The 22,946-nt window shown below is 42.0% G+C and overlaps 1 protein-coding gene across 2 annotated transcripts in view; it reads right to left on the bottom strand.

Moving 5' to 3' along the window:
• LOC142368486 (dachshund homolog 2-like) overlaps nucleotides 1-22,680 on the bottom strand; it is a 96,773-nt gene extending 74,093 nt beyond the window's left edge. For both annotated transcript variants that reach the window (XM_075450661.1, XM_075450662.1), the window contains exon 1: nucleotides 21,733-22,680. In XM_075450661.1, the coding sequence (XP_075306776.1) occupies nucleotides 21,733-22,415 (683 nt within the window). In that variant the 5' untranslated portion in view covers nucleotides 22,416-22,680. The remainder of the gene's footprint in view (nucleotides 1-21,732) is intronic.
• Nucleotides 22,681-22,946: the final 266 nt, after the last annotated feature.

Genomic DNA, 22,946 nt, shown 5'->3' with positions numbered 1-22,946 from the left:
TACCTTAACCAGCTTATCTTCGAGTGTTGATATTCTAAACTTTTAAAGAGACCGCGTTATGCTTTTAGCGATTGCAACTTTCTTTTCATTGGGAATTGCACTGCAAAAATCAAAAAGCCCAAAGGGAGTTAATTTTTCTCGAAGAGGAGACTCCAGGCCTCAGCTGCCGGAAATGCCCCGTTTGTGCTCCAGTCCCTCCTCCTGGATTTGATGACGTCACCACGAGACGGCCGTGTGTAGCGTTTGGCATGATTGTTTGACCAATCACAGCAGAAAGTTTTATTTGTTTGTTTTTTTTTCAGACCAAAGTTGACGAAAATTGCCGAAATAAACGATTGAAAAATAGGGTTGTGTTTGGAAACCCGTTCCAGAAGACCCTCAGGGTAACACCACAGACCACTAAATGAGCATCATAGGAAAGATTTGCAAAAAAAACAAAAAAACATGCAATATCCGTACTTACTCATGTTTTTTTTTCTCTCAAATTACTTTTTACTATGGAATAGACCAGTTTATTAAGAATAATAACTTAATTAATTGATAATTAAGGAAAGTGTTTCACTATACAGCCATTGCATTTGCAGCAGAAGTCAAAAGCTAAAGGCAGGACTGTTGATGAATGAATTATGAATCAATGAATGATCAACAAGAACAAATATGCTGTTAGCAGTTAAGAATACATGTACTTTTTGGTCACTTACAGGGAAAATTCTTGTTTGTTTCGTGTGCATCGAGAGACTGTTCCAACCAACCGAGGCAGTAAATGCTGACGTCATCGCTAATGTTTGATGAACGGAAATATTATTGCTACGTCATGTTTAGATTCTGTGTTTTGCAAAAGTTTTGCATTGATGTTTCGTTCTCTGGAATCTTTTTCGAACCATATTTCAAGTCAGAAGGAGGAGTCATTATTTGTCAATTTAGTCGGGTTTTGTTCTCTGCGGCCCTAAAGCAGGTTAGAGGTTTCGGTCCAGCCAGTTTCTGATGACCACTGTGTGCTCTGCCTCTGCCTCGGCCCCAGAGTCCCAGGCCAAGGCTAAATTTACTCGCCGTCGGTCACATGCTGGAAAAAAGGCTAAGAGCTCCTGATATAGGCTGCATAAACACACATGACCTTTTATTTTTGCTGCAAGTGCACTGACTCTTTTTAAGAATGGAGCTGTATTTATCCAGCAAAATGTTTCATGAACATGTTTACACTCGTGTTTTAATGACTTCCTGTTGCGTGTTCTCACACTCCCACACATTCACAGGCGCTGCTCCGTGAGTTTTTGGGGGTTTTTGGGGGGGGGGGGGTCAGTGCCTTGCCCACTGGCATAGGGGTGAATAGGAGGAAGTCTTTCACATGATGCTTCTTGGCTTCATGCCCTTATAAAGTATGACTCTTGATAATCGACTGTCAGTTTATTTATTCCCAAACCGGAGCAATTAAAGCAGAAATCTCTTGATAACCGTAAAAAAAAAAGTTTATTACTAACAATAACCAGCTTCCTTTGATTAATCTGTTTATCCGTTATTTAACTGCGGAGCAAAAACTGCTCATTTCAAGAAGTATGAAACAGCAGCAAGGTTGAGCTGGGGGTTGAATTCATTCATCCTCACACGAGATTGTGACAATGACAAGATGCTAATTTATCACTGACACCATATACAAGGCACAGAGCCCAAAAAAGGAATGCATCATTATTGGAATTAAGCATTCGACACAACCAGCCTCTGTTAACAGTGAAGTCATCTGCAACATTCAGAAAGAACAGTCCATTTGCTAAAAGGTGATGCCGATCAGTTTAAACTGAAAACCAAGTGATAAAAAGTGATAGAAACCTCACATTGCCATTTGTTGGCAGATTAGACTTCAGGGATTAAAAAAATGTTTGTATAAGAAAAGAAAATCTGATTCTTTTCTTTGAGTACATTTCTTGAAAACATCTCTTCTTAAACCATCTGTGCATTCTGATATTTAGGGTCTAAAAGAATAGTCCTCTCGCATTTTTTCAGAACTGTAATCTTAATGTGTGGAATTAGGTTCTGGGCGCATTCAGTAGGCTGAGTGCATTAAGTGTGATTCGGAAGCGAGTCAAAATGGCCGTGTTAAAATGACCAACTTTGCCCCTACTCACTCCTCTTTATGATATGACTGTATTTGTTAAAGTATTTAGTTGCTCACTCTGTTAAATTGCCAAATCATCATCCATTATAATGGCTCACTTTAAGTGACAGGTGAGCATCACAGAAGCTTCACAGTGGGCACACACAGGATCCTCAGGCTGTCAGTGTTATCTGTGTCTTCCGCATGACTTTGAATAATAACAATCAAGGCTTTAAAATGGTCCCTGTGATTTCATTTATTTGTATAATATACATATATAAAAGCAGCTTTTAGATAAATAAACTGCCATCACTGTCGTTTTTAGACCAGCTTAAAAAGTAACCAGTGTGCAAAGCTATATGTGCCACATGGATCATTTGAAAAATCTAATTTTAGCAGAGTTTGACTGACAGAAAAAACAGTTCCCATTATATATCACCTGTAATGTTATATCTGGCAATGCAAATGCTGAGCAACATGAACAGCTGAAACACTAAAGGAGCAACAAAGACAGAAAACACACACATAATTTAATTGGGACCAAAAACAGAAATAGTAGTGTATTGAGTCTGGGTGTCTTCTTCAAACAAAACACACTTTGCTCTTTCTCCCTCTCACACACCCCGACAGATAGTAGTTGTTGCTTACATAGACGCTCTTGCCATCCTGTAAACTGCAATAAACCCAAACACACACACAGACACACCGTAAATCTCTCCATAATACGCCCTCTGAGTGTACGTGTGTGTGTGTGTGTGTGTACGTGTGTTTTATAGGTGTTGTAAATTTGGCTGCCGGCGTTGTTTTTATCAGCATATTCGCAAGCTGTTTAGCCAACGGTGCAGATGTCACTGTTACGACCACACACACAAAAACACACACATTAAGCAGTACACACATAAAGTAGTTGTAGAGAGAAACAAGTTCACACACACACACAGCGTATTTGACACTGTTTATACAGTGTGGTATGTGTGTATAATCCTATCTAAATTCACCTGGTAGTGTGTGTAGGTCACACACACAAACACACACACACACACACACACGTGAGATAGCCCACCATTTGCATCTGCCTGCGTAAGCCTGACTTGTGTTTAAACGTATGCGTGTTCGCCGTGTATGCAAGTGAGTGAAGGTCAGCACAAGAGGGGGTGTGTGCGAGAGCGTTCCAATGTGTGTGTGAGTGTTATTTGATTAATGCTGAGAACCGTGGAGTGTTTAGAAAGAGGTTGTGACCTTTCAGCTTCCATTCAATCAGACGGGGAGGGAGAATACCTCTATCCTCCTTTTTTCCTCCACCTCTCTCTTTCTTCTGCCTTTTTTTCCCTTGCCCCTTGAGAATCTGATAAGCCTTAGTCAGCACACACGCTCGCTTCACAGATATACACACACACCAAATGCTAATAAACTGAGCTCCTCATTTACCTGATGTGCAGCGATCACAAGTGGCCGAGAGTAGGTGGACAGAGTGGGTGGGTGGGGGCGGTCGTCCTTTTTTCATGGTTCATGTGTTTGGTGGATAATTTGTGTCTGTCAGTGGAAAACTGTAGTCCAAGATGCACCGTGAGACATATATAAAAACATATTTCTTTTAAGTTTCGAGCAACCGTGCACAACCATGTCTGCAAACCAACCAATCCGAAAAACAACATGCAATGAAGTAGAATTCACAAACTGAGTTCAGCCGTCTCAAGCAGAGGGAGATGCATTGAACTCACACGATTGTCACTGTTGCGGTCTAAAAGAGTTTCAATCCCTGAAAATCTTGTGGCAGTCTGATAATTTGTAACTACAACAGGGTATTCTTAAGGAAAAATTGCAGCATTGGTTCTTTGTTTGTGCCATTAAGTGTATATAATAAGAGAACTAAGTAATTATCCAGAAAACCCTCAGGTTTTAGCAGTTTTTAAAAAAAAAAAAAAATTTTCTTATGTCTGAATAGGCTGAAATTACAGTTCAGTGAAAAAAGAGCTGCCCTGGACTCTAATGGCCATCAGTGTAATGTACTCTATGGAACATCGGTTTTCACTTCAGATCCTCTAACTATATACATATTCATACACTGTGGTATGAATATGTGGTACACTATGGTTTGCTCCAGACAACACTTTCTGTTGACCCTAGTACAACTACTGTAATATAGAAGCACGGGCATTACACATTACTTGAACTGTTTACCAGAGCGTTGGATAACTCGGGGAAAGCTCCTTCCCGTGCGCACCTTCAACACTGGTGGAAGATCAGAGGGTGGTTGATACTGACATTATGAAATTAACATGCACTTCATGTTGTAATTAAATCAGCTGTGCAGAGGAGAAAAAGCATGCTGGGACATAACTTTTCACAATATGTGCTTAACGGGTATTTGTGGCCCCTCTTGTACAACATTACAACTGTCTTGTAATGGTTAGTTTGACTCCAACTTTTAAGTGTGGCAACTTTGCACATCAAATCTAACGGGACCCCCCCTTCAAGTTGAAAAACCATCTTCGGGCTCCTTTACACCAAGCCAACCATCAGCTGTTGGTTTTTCGGGAGCCTCGGCGGATGTCAGTCTCTCGTGGCTTTCAACTGTCGCCTCTTTCAGAGATCATTGACGGGTTTTTTTTTTTCAATAAAGCTGTCAGTAAGCGAAATGACTCTCCTTCATTAATGAACTCTATACATTGTGTGTTATTCTTCAATGCATGAAACTTAAAAGCATAAATGTATAAAGCTATCCCATATGATATGTTGGTTTAAAACTGTTTGAGTTGTTTAAACACATTAAAACACACCCACTCAAGCTTGAACCATGTTTAATACTAAAAAAACGGAAGTTATAATGACCTGACTAGGAGTGGGACGCAGTCTTTGCAGTGTGTGTGCGCAGCGGGGGGGGTCTGTCATTGTCACTGGTTCTTGTCACAGCCTTCAGGATAGAGGCTGCATATGTATCCGCTTCCAAGTTGAAAGCAGGTAAACATATCCACAATAAGGTCCTGTTTCAAAACAGGATCCTCTTGGAATTGTACTTGTTTGGAGAATTACAGTAAACTTGTTTTCATTATGGTAACCCCCCCACCCCACCCCACCCCGCTCAGCGTCCATGCTGGGTCAGTCCTTTGCTTTTGTAATGTTGAACTTGAATGAAGGTAACTGCCTGCGTCTGGTGGGAAACCTTTCCAGAGAAGCAGCTTGTTACAGCAGCAGTTTAATGATTATGCTTTATATGATGTTTAACAGCGACACGTTGGTGGAATGCTCAGGTGTCTGCATACTCTTGGTGTGAACTGTAACTTGCTTATCCACTGATCTCGTCTTTCTCTGAGTCAACACTTTCTCTTTTCCTGACTTTTTCCCATGTCATCTCTTTCCCTTCCTCCTCTTCATCTCTCCTCCAGTATCTGTTAATTTGCTCTCTATTGCTCTCGCCTCTCTTTGAACCTCTCCTTTAGCCCCTGCAGCCCCAGCCAATTACGCACTGTTTGTCCACCCGTTTTCAATAAAACACTGCTTCCCTCCCTCCATTCCTTCCCCACCTTTCTTTTATTTCTCCCACTCTCCCCCTCCGTCCACCCCCAACCGCTTCTGTCCACTCCCACCTTACCTCCACCCACCCTCCTTCTCCTCCGTTCGTTCTCTTTTTTCATTTTTAATTAACTTCTTTTGTAACTTGGAAGCACCCCCACCAACATGCCTCTTGCACTCCCACACTCGCCCTGTATTTCTCAAAAACACACACTCATTTGTGCAAGACTCCTGCACACAAACACACATGTAAATGGGGGTTAAACATGCTATTTACATATCAATTACAGGCAAACACCGAATCAATGATTAATGCAGCCTTAGATTAGCGCCGAGCCCATGAGCTTAACCGCTATCTGCTGGTGTTTAACTGCTGTGTCCAACCAGCTAAAGATTTCATACATTTGATTAAGATTTGAAGGGTTTTTATTAAAAGCAAATGGATTTTGATTACTTTCAGTCCTTAAATCAATGGCTTGTGTCAGTTTGTATTTAGAGCCTAGCTTCACTGCTATCTGACTGGAGGCGTGTGTGTCAAACGTGTTGAAAAGATTTTAGATTTTGGATTAACATTCATTCGGGTTATGGCCCTCCATCAGTTTGGATTATTTTCAGCGTTTGCATCAATAAACTTAGCTTCTCTGGAAGCTGCCCGTTTACCTGGTTTTCAGCTAAACCTTTATATTTCAATTTAAGAAATAAAAGCTTATACTTTTGTTTTTATATATATGGAATTAATCGATTCATAAATGGCAGTTAATTCAGCTATTGATTAGCTGGAAATTTGGAAGGAAAAAAAAGGTATCAGCTGCAACCTGCATTCTACAGTCTGAAATATTCCAGCTTTTTTTTAAGGAATTTGTTATTCGGTAATTAGATAACTGAGGTTATGACCTCAGCTTTTGACTTATGCATCACTAGGGGAGCCCATCTGCTAAATGCATGAAATCTCCAAAGGTTTAACTTGTAAAGGTTTATTATTTTGGTATATTTTACATCTTTTGCATTTCATAACTATGTGTGATCTTTGAAGCTTTTTCTTCTTAAATAGAACTACATTTAAGGTAATAAAGCACTGGAATTTTTTTTTGTGAACATATTTTGTATTTTTTTTATTATTCCGATGAATGACTGAAGAGAAGTGACTGAGCTTCAGGTAATCGTTATTTCAAACGGGCATCAAATTGAACGTGCTAGCGAGATGCTAACATGCTAACATATTTTATGTTAAAACTAAGAAATAAAAAAGTGGAGCTGGACACGGCCCAGGTAGGAAAGAAAAAAAGCATACCTGTTATTACAGTGTGTACCAAAGATGAAAATTTCAGTTGATCCCACTTTTATGAGATCAGTTTAATTAAGTAGCCATGCTATTTTTAGCATTTGACAAAGTTCCCATTTGATTCTTTCATTTTAAACCACTTCGGATCAGTCAGAGTATTTAAACAGAGTATGAATGCATGTTTTTCCAATAAAAGCCCTGCAATAGACTAGGGGTGATTTGAACCACCTAAATTCAGAGGACATTTTAGCTTGATATGGCGCGGGAAGTCTTAAGTGCGCAGTCACAGCTTGTCAAGCTAGTAGCTTGTTAGTGCATTTTGCTCGTTTCTTCAATGCACCACAAAATTTCAACTTTTTCTGCATACTTGAGGCAAATTCAAGAGAATCAAAAGCTGACGGAGAGGTTTGGCACCTAGGGTGTGATTGCAGCTTTCCATAGGAATTAATTGATGGACTTCCATTGACTCCCGAACACATGTGTCTGTGTAGATGAGGCGCAAGTGCATATGTGCACCATACCAGATTTTGTTTTACGGCATTAAAATAAGACATTAACATGCAGCATTGTAGAAAAATATGACAATTCATATGAATAACAGTGAGAATTTGAAATAAAGGCTTCCACCGAAAGCCTGGTACCCTGAGCCGGCTCGATGAAATACGGTAAACTGCAGGGAAAGTGAAAGGAAATCTTGAGATTGAATAACTTCAGAATATGAGCTGTCTGCGTATCCAGTTCATTTCAAACTATGTCCTGTTTCATTAGAAAAGCCGTTTGGACGAGCCTGCGTAGCTTGACTTCTACCTGTAAAAAGAAAAAGAAAATAACACCACATGAAAGTTTAAAGTTGGGAATCGAACATATAAACGATTTGATTGAATGAATGAAAAACCGTACGGTTAAAGCAGGAAACCATTTCAGATTTCTTTTTTTTTTTCTAAAGTGGTCAAATGAGACTATTTAAAATGAATACAACAAAACCAGACAATGACAGTAGAAACTGGGAACCGCCATAATTAAAAGTTATTGAATGGGTGAACAGTATTGGTCTTTATGAGTGACTGCTCAGTATTTCACTGTGCTTTCATGTTCCAGTATGTAGTTTTATTGGTTGGACTGTGCTTTGCTTTTATGTTGGGCTGCAGTTTGGGACTTTACTGGCTTTGGCTGCAGTCTAATTTCACTTTATTATTTTCCTGCGGGCTACTCGCGTTATTTTTTATTTTTTTTAAACTTTTATTTGAGGTAAACCACAGAATGATATGAACTGAAAAGAAAAACTGCAATTGTAAAAAAAAATGTATTTTACATTTTCTGGGCCAAGTTTGATGAAAAAAGTTAAACAATTTTTTTTTCTTATCGTTCACCTGTCATTCAAATATCCACCATAACCTGATTTTATTTCATAATTGCTTATTGTATAGTTCTAATAATTCCCTTTCTTTTTCCAGACTTTCTATAGTTACATATAAATCAGTCTTTATAAACAACAACAAAAGAAAGTTGAACTTACAGAAGACAAACGAATTTTAGGAAAACTTTTTAAAAATACTCCTTTTTCCTCTATAAGGTTTTGTGAAGTTATTTATTGTTGAGACCAATATGCACAACATTCATGCAGGGGGAAAGTAAGTAAAAAAAATGTAAAAATACGAAGCAAAATGAAAAACCAAAAAAAAAAGGAGAAAAGAAACCAAAAGACTTTAAAAAAAAATGTTGCGCAAACTGGGAGGCCGCTGTATTGACACAAACAGGGACACCAACCACACAAACACACTCACGGAGAGTGGATGCTTTTTTTTTTTTGACAGCGAAGCATGTATTGTTGCATTGTTTCCTTTGAGTAGAAAATTACAGTGGACCGGATCGCTTCAATGACAAGCTCTCAAAACGACAGCACGTCCGCCTGCACGCGCACATGCCTGCACACACAAAAAGCACGCAGTGGGCAATCGCAGATATAGGCAAGTTAAGATGCAAATCCACTTCCACACACACGTGCCACGCTGCTACTGAATGACAAGCTCATAGCTGCAAAGGCAATGTTTTCAGACTCACACGAGAAAAACACTCTCCCCGCTGGTAATAACTCGGGGAAACGATTCAGTGGTTGGAGATGTATGAAAAGCATTTTTATGCTAATGTCCAGGTGCGAGTAAAGTTTAGGAAGTCGGGATGAAATTTTCAAACACTGCCTTTGATTTTTGTTGAAGGGCTGTTGGAAAACCGTTATTTGAAGAGCGTTTCGAGTGAAAGGGCCTCAGAGAGAATATGTTTTCATATATAAATCAATGGCATTGAGTGAGTTGTAACTGACCAGAGCAAGGGAAAATTCCCACTGTGAGACACTACAGAGGAAGTCAAGTGCTGCTAGATAATAAAGGATAAAGAAAAAAAAGGGAACAGGAAGCTGCACAATCGAAGCACGAAGCAGATGATCATTTTGTTTGCACATTCAGCTTTTTATAGTTTCAGTTTGTTATAATTAAAAGACTCGCACACAATCTTGTGCTTTTGTATTTGAACATCTCCTGCAGCATTACAGGAATTACTTTCCACACAGGCATTAGTTGGGCAGGAAGCCAAGGTTATTAATTCATAATAATTGCAGCCAATACCACTGGCGACCCATTTGAGCCTGTCATGGTTGACGCTTCCCATACATTGATTTATTTTTGGTGGTCTGCTACAGTATTTTAATTCGAAAGTTGAATCCCTGCTGAACAGCTACCCCTGGCACGTCCCCGTCTGGCACGATTTTCTGAATCCTCGATGTTCATTCAGTGGCTTGTAAGTCACTGAATAAGTCACATACACTCATATCTTGTTGGTCCACCTTTAACTTTGATTACACCACGTATTCACTGTGGCATTGTTTCAATCAGCCTATACACCATTTTTAGGATATGTCTGTGCCATCAAGCAAGAAAAAAAAATCTAATCCCGGTCATTCAGTACTTTCAGGAAGTCAGCTGACCTTTTCTTTTTTGGGGGTTACATAATGTTGGTGAAACTAGACTTTTGTTAAATCCAATTAGTGACTTTTTGTTGGCCAGGTAATACATATATAGTATAGTTGATCAAATTCATGTGCGTTCCTCTACTTATAAAGACCAAATCCAATAATTTGTTAATCCATCTTTGAATACTTTGGCTTCCCTGCGCTGTCTACAGTCGCCTTCGTTCCAGATCAACTTTTGGAAGTTGCAGCTCTTTTTATCTGGGCTGAGTAGCTCTTACAACATTTGCTGCTACCCGAATGTAAGCACAAGAGGACCTATTATTGATACAAGTATACCCATTGGTCCAGCGGATCAGTAAAACATACAAATGCTGCATCTTCAGCGACTGCCATTTCTAAAAAAAAAAAAGCTGTGTGAGCATTGGGAAAATGTCAACAAAACACAGTCTAACAGGCTTTTTTCAACCTGTGTAGGATGCAGAAAATGTATTAAAATCCGTTATTTTATTATAATAATCATAAACCAATCACCTGTTGGCTCTTGTGGGATTACCGTGTCTTCCTACAATCTTGCAGGCACGTACTGTAGTTCTCAGGAGAACTTTTCTTCGGATAGTTACCCAAAGAGAGTCACCTAAACATCTGGGTTAACAACAGCCTCATGATTCTCAGCCTCACTTCCTACCAAACTCGAAACTTAAAAACATCTTAATACTTCAAAGCTTTGGGTATGCCTTTTAACAGATGGTCACTGTAACGACAAATCGAACATTACTTAAAGGTCATTTTTTTTCAGGTTGAGGGTTTGACCTGATATACAGTCTCCTGCGTGTTCATGGTAATGAAGGCACATGCCACTTGCTGCAGAATGATGGCTGATTGATGCGCGTTCTGTGTGCAGCAAATGTTTGATTTCACTTTTTTTGTTGTTGCTCTTTTGCTTCAATTTCACCATTGAAGTAAAATGCAGATCATCGAGTTTTTGGATACACGCGCACAAACAAGGCTTAACTCTGTGATTTATGGTTTCTTTACTTTTGGGGTAACGTGGGAAACTCGCCGTCTACTTACTTGGATTTTAGAAATCCTGTATCAAACTGCACATTTAAGTGAAGTGTTCATCTGTATGTGGAAGAAAAGAAAAAAAATGGTGATGATTAACTTGTCAGATTCCAGTCTTTCTCTGGTGGACATCATTTGTTATAACTTCACTTCCTATCCTTAATCTCTTTATGTAAAAACAAAAGAGCAAACAGCAGAAGTTGGGAAAGTTGGCACTCAACTGAAGTGCGAATATGTTTGTTTGCTCACACACACACACACACACACACACACACACACACAGCTATAGTGATGAGAACTCCTTCCTCCGTAAACGCCTCAGTCAGTTTAACCACTGTTATTATTCTAATCATGATGACATGTTTTTAAATGGATTATTATACGTTTTCATTAATAACGAGCTGTCTGGGAAGGATTTTCGATGCGCCGGATGGTAGTGATGAACACACACACACACACACACTCTCGGCAAGTAAAAACCTAAACCCACGTGCTTAAAAAAACTTAAAAATGGGGGTAAATACAGCATGTTGGGTGAGAAAAAGTCTTTCTTTAGAGAAAACAAACTTATACGCTCCTGACATGTTTCAACGCTGCTAATTACAAATTACAAAGTTTTTCCTAATAACACGCTGTCTGCTTAAGTTTCTGCGTGACGATGGCACTGGTGGGCGACCCACACATAGATATGCATGCATGCTCTTGTCATGTTTTTAATTGATTTCAGCTATAATTATTTTTGTAATAACACACTGACAAACAGACACAGCCTCTCTCTCATGGTGGCGTTTTTTTAAAAATGGATGATAATTACGTTTTCTTCCTGTTTTTATTAATAACACGTTGTCTGGAGGAGAGCACACACACATCACCTGTCATCCCCTCGCTGCCCTCTCTTTACCCTCTCCCAGCTCCTCCCCTCTGTTCTCCTTTCATCTCCTCCTTCGCCTCTGACCTCCTCCTCCTCCTCCTCTCCGTCTTCTCTCTCTTTGATATCGCAGTTTGCGGATGCTGCTCGCTGTAAACTGTAAATCTGTCGCTCGCTTTTCTTTTTCTTTCTGTGCTCTTTTTCACCCCCTCTCGAACACACACACAACTCTGACAAGCTGTCACAATAAATAGAGAGATAAGGCCAGGTGGAGGGAGGGAGGACGGGTGGAAGGGAGGGAGGGGCAAATGACAAGAAGATTGAACAGAAGAGGGATGGGAGGGAGGAGAGGATGAGGAGGTGAAACAAATGGAATGGTGGAAGGTGGTAGGAAGAGCGGGAAAGTTGGAAAGAAATGTGCAGGATGCGAAATAGGATTAAACTTTGTTAACAAAAAAAAAAAAACAGAATGGGAGATGAGAGTAAGAGTTGAGATATGACGAAGGGAGGAGGGATGGAGAGATTACCTGGTGAATGAGAGGAAAAGCTGTTGTGACACTCCCTAATGCGATTTCTAAACCAATCTGCTAAGTGCACCTAAGAGACTGTGTGTGTGTGCGTGTTTGTGTGTTGAAATGTGTGTGTTCAGAAGCATCAAATAATCTTGTTGCAGGCAACAACCTCCTTCATCTCTCACCTTCCCATCCCTCCAACTCTTTCTGTCACTTGGACTATGTCCACACTAACCCAGCGGAAAATGCATCATTTCTTGCATATTTCTCCAAGCTCAAGTGTTTCCCCCTTAAATCAGCACTCGAGTCATTATCACTCAGGGCTTTTGACACTAGAGGGGCTCTGGGGGACGAGCAATCTGAAAACATAAGGCGCCTCAATGCAATATGTAAAATAATATGTTACTCGAGAGTATAAATAATGCGAACACAATTCACTGAACACACTTTTTATGTTACTGGGTCCGACATAAACGGACCGCTGTTGCGAAATGTCACAGAAAAGCATCACTCTGGCCCGTAAGTTGCCAGCGGAATAATCGAAAGCAGTGCATGTTCAAGAGGGGTAAAAAAAAAATCAAAGGAACTCAACAAGAAGTTCGATGTTGTTGAACATCCGCTCTCACCCATTTTTTTGCTTCAGTTTGGTTGCGTTTTGGAAAAGACCGTTGACATCCAGTGGCTTGAATTTGAGACCTTGACCAATGAGGTACATGCAACACTGCAACTGCTACATTAGCATGGCGGTCCTATCCAGTGAAAGGATGAGCAGAGTTTTCTGATGCCACACAATTCTTCACCAGTTCAAACATGGAAATAAATATATTATTGGATTTTTTTTTTTTTTTGCCAGCAGACTGCCTTCCACATCGAAAATCAAAACACCTGTCCGACGAGTTGACCGTGCACGCTGAAAAACTATTTTGAAGCCTATCCAGCTCATTATGGCCTCGTCATTCTGATACAGGGGCATTAAGTGAAGCTTTGGGAGTTATGCTGGGCTAAAAAAAAAAAAAAAATGCAAAAACTGAAAATATTTACAGCCCAGGATCTCATACTACAGAATAGTCGATCGATAGCAGACTTACAGTTCCATCTCTGCCGGGATTACTGTGCATTCAGCAGCTGAGACTCTGCACCACAGCTGGCCAGATGTTGGCCGAGACGAACGGTTTAGTTGCCGGCTGACAGAAGAGGATGGTGAGGAATTTTAAATTCTTTCCTAAAGGGGCCCGAAAACGTTTGTGTACATGTTGGGTTTTTTTGTTTTGTTTTTCCGAGCAAACTAGACCAGACGTTCACTCATTGCAAACTTGGACTCTGAAAAGAAAAAAGGGAAAAAAAAAAAAAAACCTTTGTGAAACATTATCCACTTCCCAACACACACACGCGTTGACCTGCCTCTTCCCTCTTGCTGTTTTGTTCAGTCCACACACACACACACACACAGGGAGAGGATCAGTTCTTTTCCATGGTGACAGAGGGTCATATTTCTTGCTTTGATCTTCACCTCTCCCTCTGTCTCTCTCTGTGATCCGTCACTCTCCTCTGTTTTCATCCAGAAAAGAGAGAGAAAGAGAGGGAGCATCTTTACCCTGTGTCTCTCACCCCGGCTGCTTGGTAGGAGGGTAAGTGGAGCATGAAACCACCTCTTCGGCCCCTGAGACACACAAACACACACTCAGCCACTGGGCTGCTGGATAGAAACTGTGATAAACATTAAACTGAACACAGGATGTGAAGAACCTGCTCACTTCTGACATGTCCGTGAAAATCTGGGCTGAGCTGTGCAGTTTTTCAGCTCCGTCTCATGGAAACATTAATATACTGGGAATTTACCAGAGAAATGTGACTGTGACCATGGGCAATGGCAGTTATTTATGTCCCAAATGCGTTGAAACGTATAAGTAAAAAGCTCGAGAAACATCTGTTCTCGCCGCTCTATAATGGCCCATATTTACAACAGCATTATTAATATGTAACGGTTTAGTTCAGATTAAAGAAACATGATCTGTTGAAACTCTTTTTAAAAGACATATTTCATTTTCTTTTCTTAGTGCTGCATATTTTTTACAAGTGTTGTTTTTTTTTTAGGGATTCAAATCCAAGACTGTGTCATTGATGAATGAACTTTACATTTCCCACGTAGGATTTCACACAAATATCAACGCAGTTTCAGTCTGATACAAAGCGACTGGGTCTGCACTTTTAAAACAGGGCATCCTACAGGCCACTGGCTTTTTGATGTTAAGTAACATGAGACACCACTCAAGTTTCAGTTCGCTAGCGAAGCAAAGCAGAAGCAGTGCTTTGAAAAGCCGCAAAAGAAAATGTGAATCGTGCATTTGTCGCCACAGGGTGGCAGTATATAGGCTACGATGTTCGTTGCTGCAATTCAGTAGAAGAAGTAGTTATCCTCACGAGAAACTTGTGGAGAGATAAAAAAAAAAAAAGGCAACAAATATTGCATGGACATCCCTAAGAAGGAAATTGAGAGGGCGTTTCTTCAAGAATAACTTTCCTCTCTGGAAATATATGCATATGACATAATAACATAATACTATATCATATCTGGGCATGCACCGGTGAGTCAAGCAAGTTTATTTTTTCCCTGTTCCCTCTAATGCACATCGAGCCTTTTCTCACAACAGGCAAAAAAACACCTCAAAGACGTTTTGTTATTCGTATCTGCTCAATATGAATCAAAAATGGAAATCCGGCTAATGTGTTTGTGCACATTTTAGTGTTTTTAACTGTCTGAACTGCTAACCTGCTCTCACAGTAAAACTCGGAACAGACATGAAACAATAACTACTTCAAAGTAATGTATTTTAGTGGGAGGTTTCTTCCATGTTTGTCCAGCGCTCGCGTGTTTATCAGAAGGGGTCGGACCAAACTGACCAGTGAGTGAACGCCAAAGTAAACAGCGAGTATACAGACACCTGGTCAGCTGGGACGTGAACCCGGGTCTCTCGAATGACCGCGTGTGCAACTCCACCACGAAACTACCTTCAGCCTCAAATATGAACGAGCTCACCTTTTTACATTTGGTGTTTATTCCTTTTTGTGACAGTTTTACAAGTAAGAAAATCCATAGATTGCCCGTAGATAGTGTTCTGTTAAGGCTTTACAAACTGTGCTGTGACTGTGTTGAAATCGCAGATGGGAGAATGGACAAAAACAGCCATCGCAAGTTTGAGGCATCGCTGTCACAGTTGGTGGCCGGCCAGAAATGCGTTGCTGGACTGTTAAACATTAATCGTGTCAGGGCTGTCATGAGATCCAATCTTCACTCCACAGTTAGCGTGGCTATAGGTACTCAGTGTGACAACATTATAGTAAAACCTCTGAAAAAGGAAAGGAAACAAAATAAGACTATCAGTTCATTTAATCTTTGAGGCATGTTTTGTCCTTTTGTTTGGCAAATTACACACAAAAATGAGAGTTTGGAGGTTGTTAACCAGAACTCTATAACAGCATATTAAGGAGAACAGAAAGTACAATCATACCTTAGAAAAGCGTAAAAATCCACTTCCAAGCTCTATCAGTGCAGAGTCAACTGAAATAATCTCCCCTATATGGATAGTGGTGATAGTTTATTTGAACCAGTTCACACTTGATGCAACACAGATATGCTCAATCTCGGTGTATATTTCCAGAGGTGGTCGTAAACCTCCAGACAAACACTTTTGTGTCTCTTGTATCTTCTCATTGTCTGATTGGTCGGCATCTGGCCGTTAACACACACTGTCACACTGCAGTGAGGTGACCTCAGCTCCCCGCCGGCCTGCGCTTTAACCTTTATCAATTAACCAACAGCACAAAGCGGAGCTGAAACCAGACACACACACACACACACACACACACACACACACATGCATGCATGCAAGGAAAAACACACCAGCAGAAACAGAACCAGGCACATGCAGGCGAGTGCAAACAGCAACACGCGCAGATGTAACCAGACCCAGTGTGACAACTGATAGCTCTGTTTGTGCTCTCTAGACTGTCTCTCACACAGACACACACCTCAGCCAGCAGGCACAACAACTGACCACATTTGAGTGTGTGTTTTACAAACCACTGTGTTCCATTAAAAGAACTTAATGCTCCATGCAAACGAACGAAAAACACCAAATCGACGGAAGGAGCTCACGCTGAGTGTGTGCCGACCTTATTCTGCGAGTGTGTGTGAAGCCCGCAACGCTTCAACAAACCAAAACGACTTTTCTCCCCCTGTGTTACAGACAATACAACCTCCATCATCGGCATGGGCGTGTGCGAGTGTGTGTGTGTGCGTGGGCTCTAACAGCCTGTCGTGATAAGGAGAGCCCAGAATAACACTCCGACATCAGCAGCCCTCCCTCCTGTCACTCACTATCGATTCCCTCTCTCACACATGCAAATGCACAAAAAAAGCACAGAGGTGACAAGGAAGCAGAAAACACTCCATCGCTCCATCTCAGATCCAAACAGCGCCACAGGTTTGATTCTCTGACAAATAACGTCTACAAGTAAAGTCTGATTATACAGCCGGGCGTCCCAGGGAAATATGAAATAACCATGAAACAACAAAGCTATTCTCAAAGTAGCGTTTTCGTTGGAAGTCATTTTTCTGCAGTTTTGAGAAGCTCGATTTCGTATGATTTCATTGGGACTAACGTCTATACATGCATTTTAAACATCCAGTTCTGGTCGGACTAACACAGTAATTAGTTTTTTCCTACTGTCATGTAATGTGCAAACAATATCACGTGCACTGGGCCTTTATAAGCCATAATTACGGCCATTTTTTTATGTAGCACATAAATGTTGGAGGTTGAACACAAACGGCCCAGATCTGAAGCAAATCTGCGGTTCAAACGGTGGCCATTGATCTCCATGCGTGAACGCTCCAAAGACGAGATTTGTGAGGCTCATGGAGAACGAAGAGCTGCAGCCAAAGAGAGCGTGAGCCCTCACAAGAACCCGAACAAATACACAAGAAACATTACAGAGAACAGGTCGAAGGAGCAAAAGTCCGCTCAGAAAAATGAGCAGAATCTGGTTATACATTACACCTGGTTATACCCTTTGGCTCACTAATATTTCTTGTACGCAACATCATGATGGACTCAAGAGAATGAGGCCATGGAGAGAAACTGACTGAGTTTTCGCCAACAACCAGATGAGGAAAACGGATTGAATCGCTACGAATTTAAAACTCACACGAAAAACGCGTTACATTGTTAGACCACATCAACGATCCAACAACACTGAAAATCTCTTAGTCCAGTTTGGCTGAAGGCGAGGCATTGTTGTGTTCCTTGGTCTAACCAACAAGATTTTAATGCGCAAAAACCAAAGTCAAACTGCGTCTGAAAACTAAAAATAAGCTTAAATCTGAAGTCACGATACAAAGTGCTGAATCAGAAGTGACGAGCTCAGGTCTCCTGACTGACAGCAGTGTGTTTAAATCCACTCAAAACCACAGTAACCATCAAACTGTGGACTTTTTCCCCTTGTAGTCTGTTCATGACAGTTTTGCAAAAAAAGTTCCTGTTGGGCTCAAAAGAAAAAAAAAGAAGAAAAAAAAGGGAAAATTACTGAAGAGATGAATAAATAAGATTTCATGACACTTTCACAAACCTCTGTAAAGACCATGTTGGCTGAACTGTGGGAAAAGAAGTTGCTTCACACTTTTTTCACATATATAACAGGGTTTGCCCACCTTTTATAACGACACAAGGACAAGCCATCCACAGGTCACATCAGCAGCTGTCAAATAAATGCCAGATAAAAGGAAAAAAAAAAAGAAAAAAATGAAGGTTTGACTTGCATGTTGGTCTCATTTTTACAACTGCTGTAGGTTTGAGTGTGAAATGAGAGGTGGGGGGGGGTAAACCCTGTTCAGTCAGGTATGACTTGCTCCAACCACCCTAAACCCCAGAAACATTTAACAAAATACTAGATTTGAACCTCCGAGCTTATTCTAAAGCCTGCAGGTCTCAGAGCTGACATCATCCCCTTTGAATAAGTCACATTTGATTTGTACGACTTTAACAAGAAGTGTGGGAACTTGGTTTCTGTGCTTCTGTGTTGTTTTTCCACTCGGGCTGTTTTCTCTTCCTCGGAGAAAGCTTAGATCCCTAATAAAAACCACATCAAGAGCACTTTAAATTAAAACAAAACAAAACGCAAGTTAACAAAACCGACATCGGGGGTACAAGTGGATTTACACATGCAGAAACACAAACACTTGCATGGGTTACTGGGAAGACAAAGTATGCAGAATCCCAGCGGGAGTTTTCTTTCTCTTTGTGTGTGTTTGTGTGTGTGTTAACATTTAATTTTTCCCTTTCTTTTTCCCAGGGAATAATGTCGGGGGGGGGGGGGCATTAAAGAGGGTGAGAGGGAGAGGCATTAGAAGAATGTCAATATGACTGGAGAGAGAGGAGTGTGTGTGTTCGCTGTGCGTTCGACAACAATGGCTCTCCAGCCGTGTTGTTCCATGTGCATTCACATCATCCATTATTACCCCTGACATGTACCGCTGGGCATGTGTGTGAGTCTGTGTGAGTGCGAGACAGAAGACACGATGACTGAGATCAGGAGAAAGTCAGGAACAAAGAGAAAACGTGAGACAGAAACGCACCTGTGACTGTGCGTGTTCGCAGAGAGGAGAACACGGCTCGTAAAAAGGAGTCGACGGAAGAACACGGAGAGGCAAAAACAGGTGGAAGGTCCAACATGTCACGCTCAACAAACTGTAGAACGGTGTGTGTGTGTGTGTGTGTGTGTGTGTGTGTGTGTGTGTGTTTGTCTGTGCGTGTGGTCAGCTAAAAAGCAGAGGTCACGCTCCAACAATCCACCGACTCCCCAGCAACACAATCCGCTGTTAATTATTAGCCAATACTGAACGCCTACCAGCGAAAGCCATCCATCTATCATCTGGTTCAACACAAAAATAACCGAGCTGAGTGAGCAGACGACGACCTGCGTTCCCACAGGAACCCTGATGTGAAATTCTGGGATGTTTCAAGGAGTTTCCAGAAAAACAGTAAGAAGGCACGAGATGTTTTAGTCGCTTGTGTGGTGCAGATTCTTATCGGCTTAGTTCTCTCAAAATTCATTCTGCAGCACGACAACAAGTTCAGACGTACAACTATCCTCTGACACAAGAAGAACAAGCCCCCAATCACCCCAGAGCTCTGATCTGAGCCTGATGAGGTCAGCCTGGGTTTACATGAGGAGGCAGAGGGCGTTGAGGAAGACTGAATCCACAGAAGAGCTGCGGAGATTTTCTCCAATATGAGCCCAAAATCCCCATCTTCTCCGACTCCCGTTAGTTCCCATAATTTGGATGCTGAGCTGCTTTTTTCACATGTATTCCTTTACATTTTTTTGGCAAAATGCAGTTAAAATAACACCAGGTTAGCCATTAGCAACAGACAACCGTCACTCAAACACCTTTACGCTGAAGTAAGACCTGTTTTTTCTAAGATTTTCCAAGCAGTCATGGATGGTTATCTGGCATGAACGTTAGATTTTACACTCGAGGTTATACTTAATCTCCAAATGCCTGACACGTCTGTGTGTTGGGTTTTGACGGTCTAATCATTGAGACAAGGAGGGCAGTAATCTGGTGCTAAGGGTTTTAAAATAGCCTCCGAGCTGCAGGTCAGCGTCACGGCGGCAACTGTAAACATGTTGATAAAGAGAAACTGTCCAAATGAAGCTGCTTTTAGAAATCCGGCTCATACCTGTCCCTTTCACATCACCCAATCGGATAAAAGTGACTGCTCTTTTTACAGGTTTCTCTAAAACAAATAAAAAAAGACAACTTTTCCCCCTTTTACGTTGCAACAAAATCAAATTTGTCAGGTCTGATCAGGCAGTCCGGGGAAGGAGACTTCCTTCTAGAAATGGGATTTTGTGAGTTTAAACTAAAATATTCAGTGTTGAGGTGAAAATAAAGCATGTTTACAGTCCTCTACACTATCAAACTCCTGTTTTTCCCATCCTGCTGACAGAAACATGTCAAACAGATAAGCAGCATAATGACAAAACCCATTGCTCTTCACCACTGACAAATAAAGAGGGAATTTAGGAAATCATACTTTGGGAAGCCATTCAGATCTAACAAATTTGGTCAAAATGTGTAAATTAAAACAGATACTGTTGCCTCTCATCGCAGATTCTCTTTCTCTCTAACACGGAGGTGGTTACTAAATACCAACAGAGCATACAGCACACGGATGAGATGCATTTTGCATCAGTCCAGTTTCAGAACGAAGGAGGTCTACAATCTGATACTCAAAAAGTTTTCATTTGAAAAGTGGAAGCAGACAGTTTAAGACACTGTGTGTTCAGACAGGTGAGGTGGCAGGTAAACTTGCAGCAGGCCCACACACACTCTCACACTCTCAAACATAACAAATGAACTCCTGAAGGTGGGTTTGCACGCTGGCACACATTAATGCTGCCACACACAAATGCTCGATTCCTGCTTAGACGCGCACACGCAGCCTCTGACACATGATCTTTCACACAACACACAAAGACACAGAAAAGGCTTTCCCGCTCACACACACTTACACACCGAACGGTGAGGTAGAAAGTAATGGATTGTGCCGTGGTCCAAGTTGCGAGTTGTTGGCTTTGCATGCGTTGGCTGCCGTGTGTTTTTATTAAAATGAAACACCAAATTAATGAAACATAAGCCTGCTTGTTTGTCCATTTAACAGCAGGCAGGCACACACACACACACACACACACAATTCCATCAAGCTGAGAAGTCGATACAGTGAAAGCATCATTTTCACTCTGAAGTGAGGTCATGGACAGAGCAGACAATCAAGGATACAACCGATGAAAAACTGTTTGACATTTTTATGAATATTACATCAAAGTCTCCTGAAAATTGTCCTTTTCCACACAGTGATGACACACACTAACACACACTAACACACAGTCCACCACACAGATGACATGATCAGCAACATCTAAGGAAATGTGTAAATATCATGAAACTGAGTCTCACTGTGAGGATCAATTCTGAGAAAGACTTGAGAAATGTAATGAATTCCTAAACTTATTACTATGAATTCACATTTTCAAGGACGCAGCTAAAGAACAACAGTTACGCACACGCACACACACACACACACACACACACACACACACACACACGCAGATAAATTATAACTGAGCACCCTTAATTCTGAGGACATGCACAAAGGTATAACTGGAGTTGTGATATTATTCTGTAATGTTTTAGGAAACACGTTCAATGTTCCAAAGATGTAACTCAAAGCTGAACTTTTCTGACTCCAGCACAACGGGAAGTTGCTGAGAACATTACACCGAGGTAGATTCATCTGCGGTCCATTTAGAGCACAGTTGGAAAGAGTTTCAGATTAAATGGAAAACATACTGAAAGTGCTCAAAGTGTTCACCGACCTGGCGCTGGTGCAGTCCTGGTACAGCGTCTCGAAGTCCTTCCTGGAGATGAGCTTGCAGCGGTTCACGCCGGGCTGGATGGCGCCGAGTCCCCGCAGGACGCGCACCTGCTCCACGGTGCACACCACCGGCGAGATGTCCAGCCTCTTCAGCTTGGTGTAGACCGTGTGCAGCCCACCCACCAGGTGCTTCAGGAAGAGGTCGAACACCTGCGGCAGGCAGATCAGCTCCTGGCCGTCAACGCTGAAGCTGGCCACCTTCACGCCGTGCACCTCCACCAGCTTGCACTCGCTGCACAGACCCGGGTTGGAAGTTGTCTGAACCAAGCCGGGGGAGCTGGGAGTCAGGCCGGCCGCGCTGAGTGAGCCGAGCCCGCTGAGAGAGCCCAGGGCAGCACCACCTCCGGACACAAGAGGGGCGGCGCCGCCGTTCCCCAAACCGGCCAGTGCGCCCCCTGGTCCGGGCAGAAAGGCGCTGAGCATGCTGCTGGTGAGCCGCGGGGACGGGGACAGCGAGTGGGAGTGAGAGTGAGAGTGCGAGTTGGAGTTAGTGTGCGCCGGGCTGGAGGTGCCGGTGGAGACGGCGGAGGTGTGGAGTCCCTCCGGGGCTGAGCGGTAGAGCCCGACAGGAGTTGGGGCACCCGAGCCCTGGGAGAGGAGCGGAGGAGAGCCGGGGAGCGACATGAAGGAGGTGGCAGTGGAAGAAGTGGAGAGTGGTGAAGGCGCACGCACTCTCTCCTCCTGTCTCTCGCTTTCACACACTCTCACACACTTTCCTCCTCTCTCTTTCCAGTTGGGAAACACTTGTGCCTCTTTCCTCCTAAGTTTTCCGCTCACTTTCACCTCCTCTTCTTCCTTCCTACCAATTTTCCTCTTGTTCTCTTTCACTCTTCCCTCTTTACATCCAGAATAAACTCTCTCTAGATATCCATGGGTGGACTGTCCGGTCTGTGCGTAAAACAGACTGGATCAGACTCCAGGTCAGCCCTCGTGCTGGCCCCGCCTTCTTTACGCAGGACTGACAAGCCCTTCAACCAATCAGATACAGACTACCGATGTGATTGGTGAGGAAAGAGGCGGAGGAGGACTTTATCACACTCCATTGAAGTGTGCGTGTGCGTGTGCGTGTGTGTGTGTGTGTTTAGGGTATCGGTCAGATCTCTCCCTTTGCTGTTTCATAAACTTTCTCACGAGCTGCTTTACTCTCAAACGGGA

The sequence above is a fragment of the Odontesthes bonariensis genome, chromosome 19 (genome assembly GCF_027942865.1).
Source record: "Odontesthes bonariensis isolate fOdoBon6 chromosome 19, fOdoBon6.hap1, whole genome shotgun sequence".
NCBI lineage: Eukaryota > Metazoa > Chordata > Actinopteri > Atheriniformes > Atherinopsidae > Odontesthes > Odontesthes bonariensis.
Note: the sequence above shows the minus strand (reverse complement) of the source record. Positions and strands in the feature narration are given on the sequence as shown.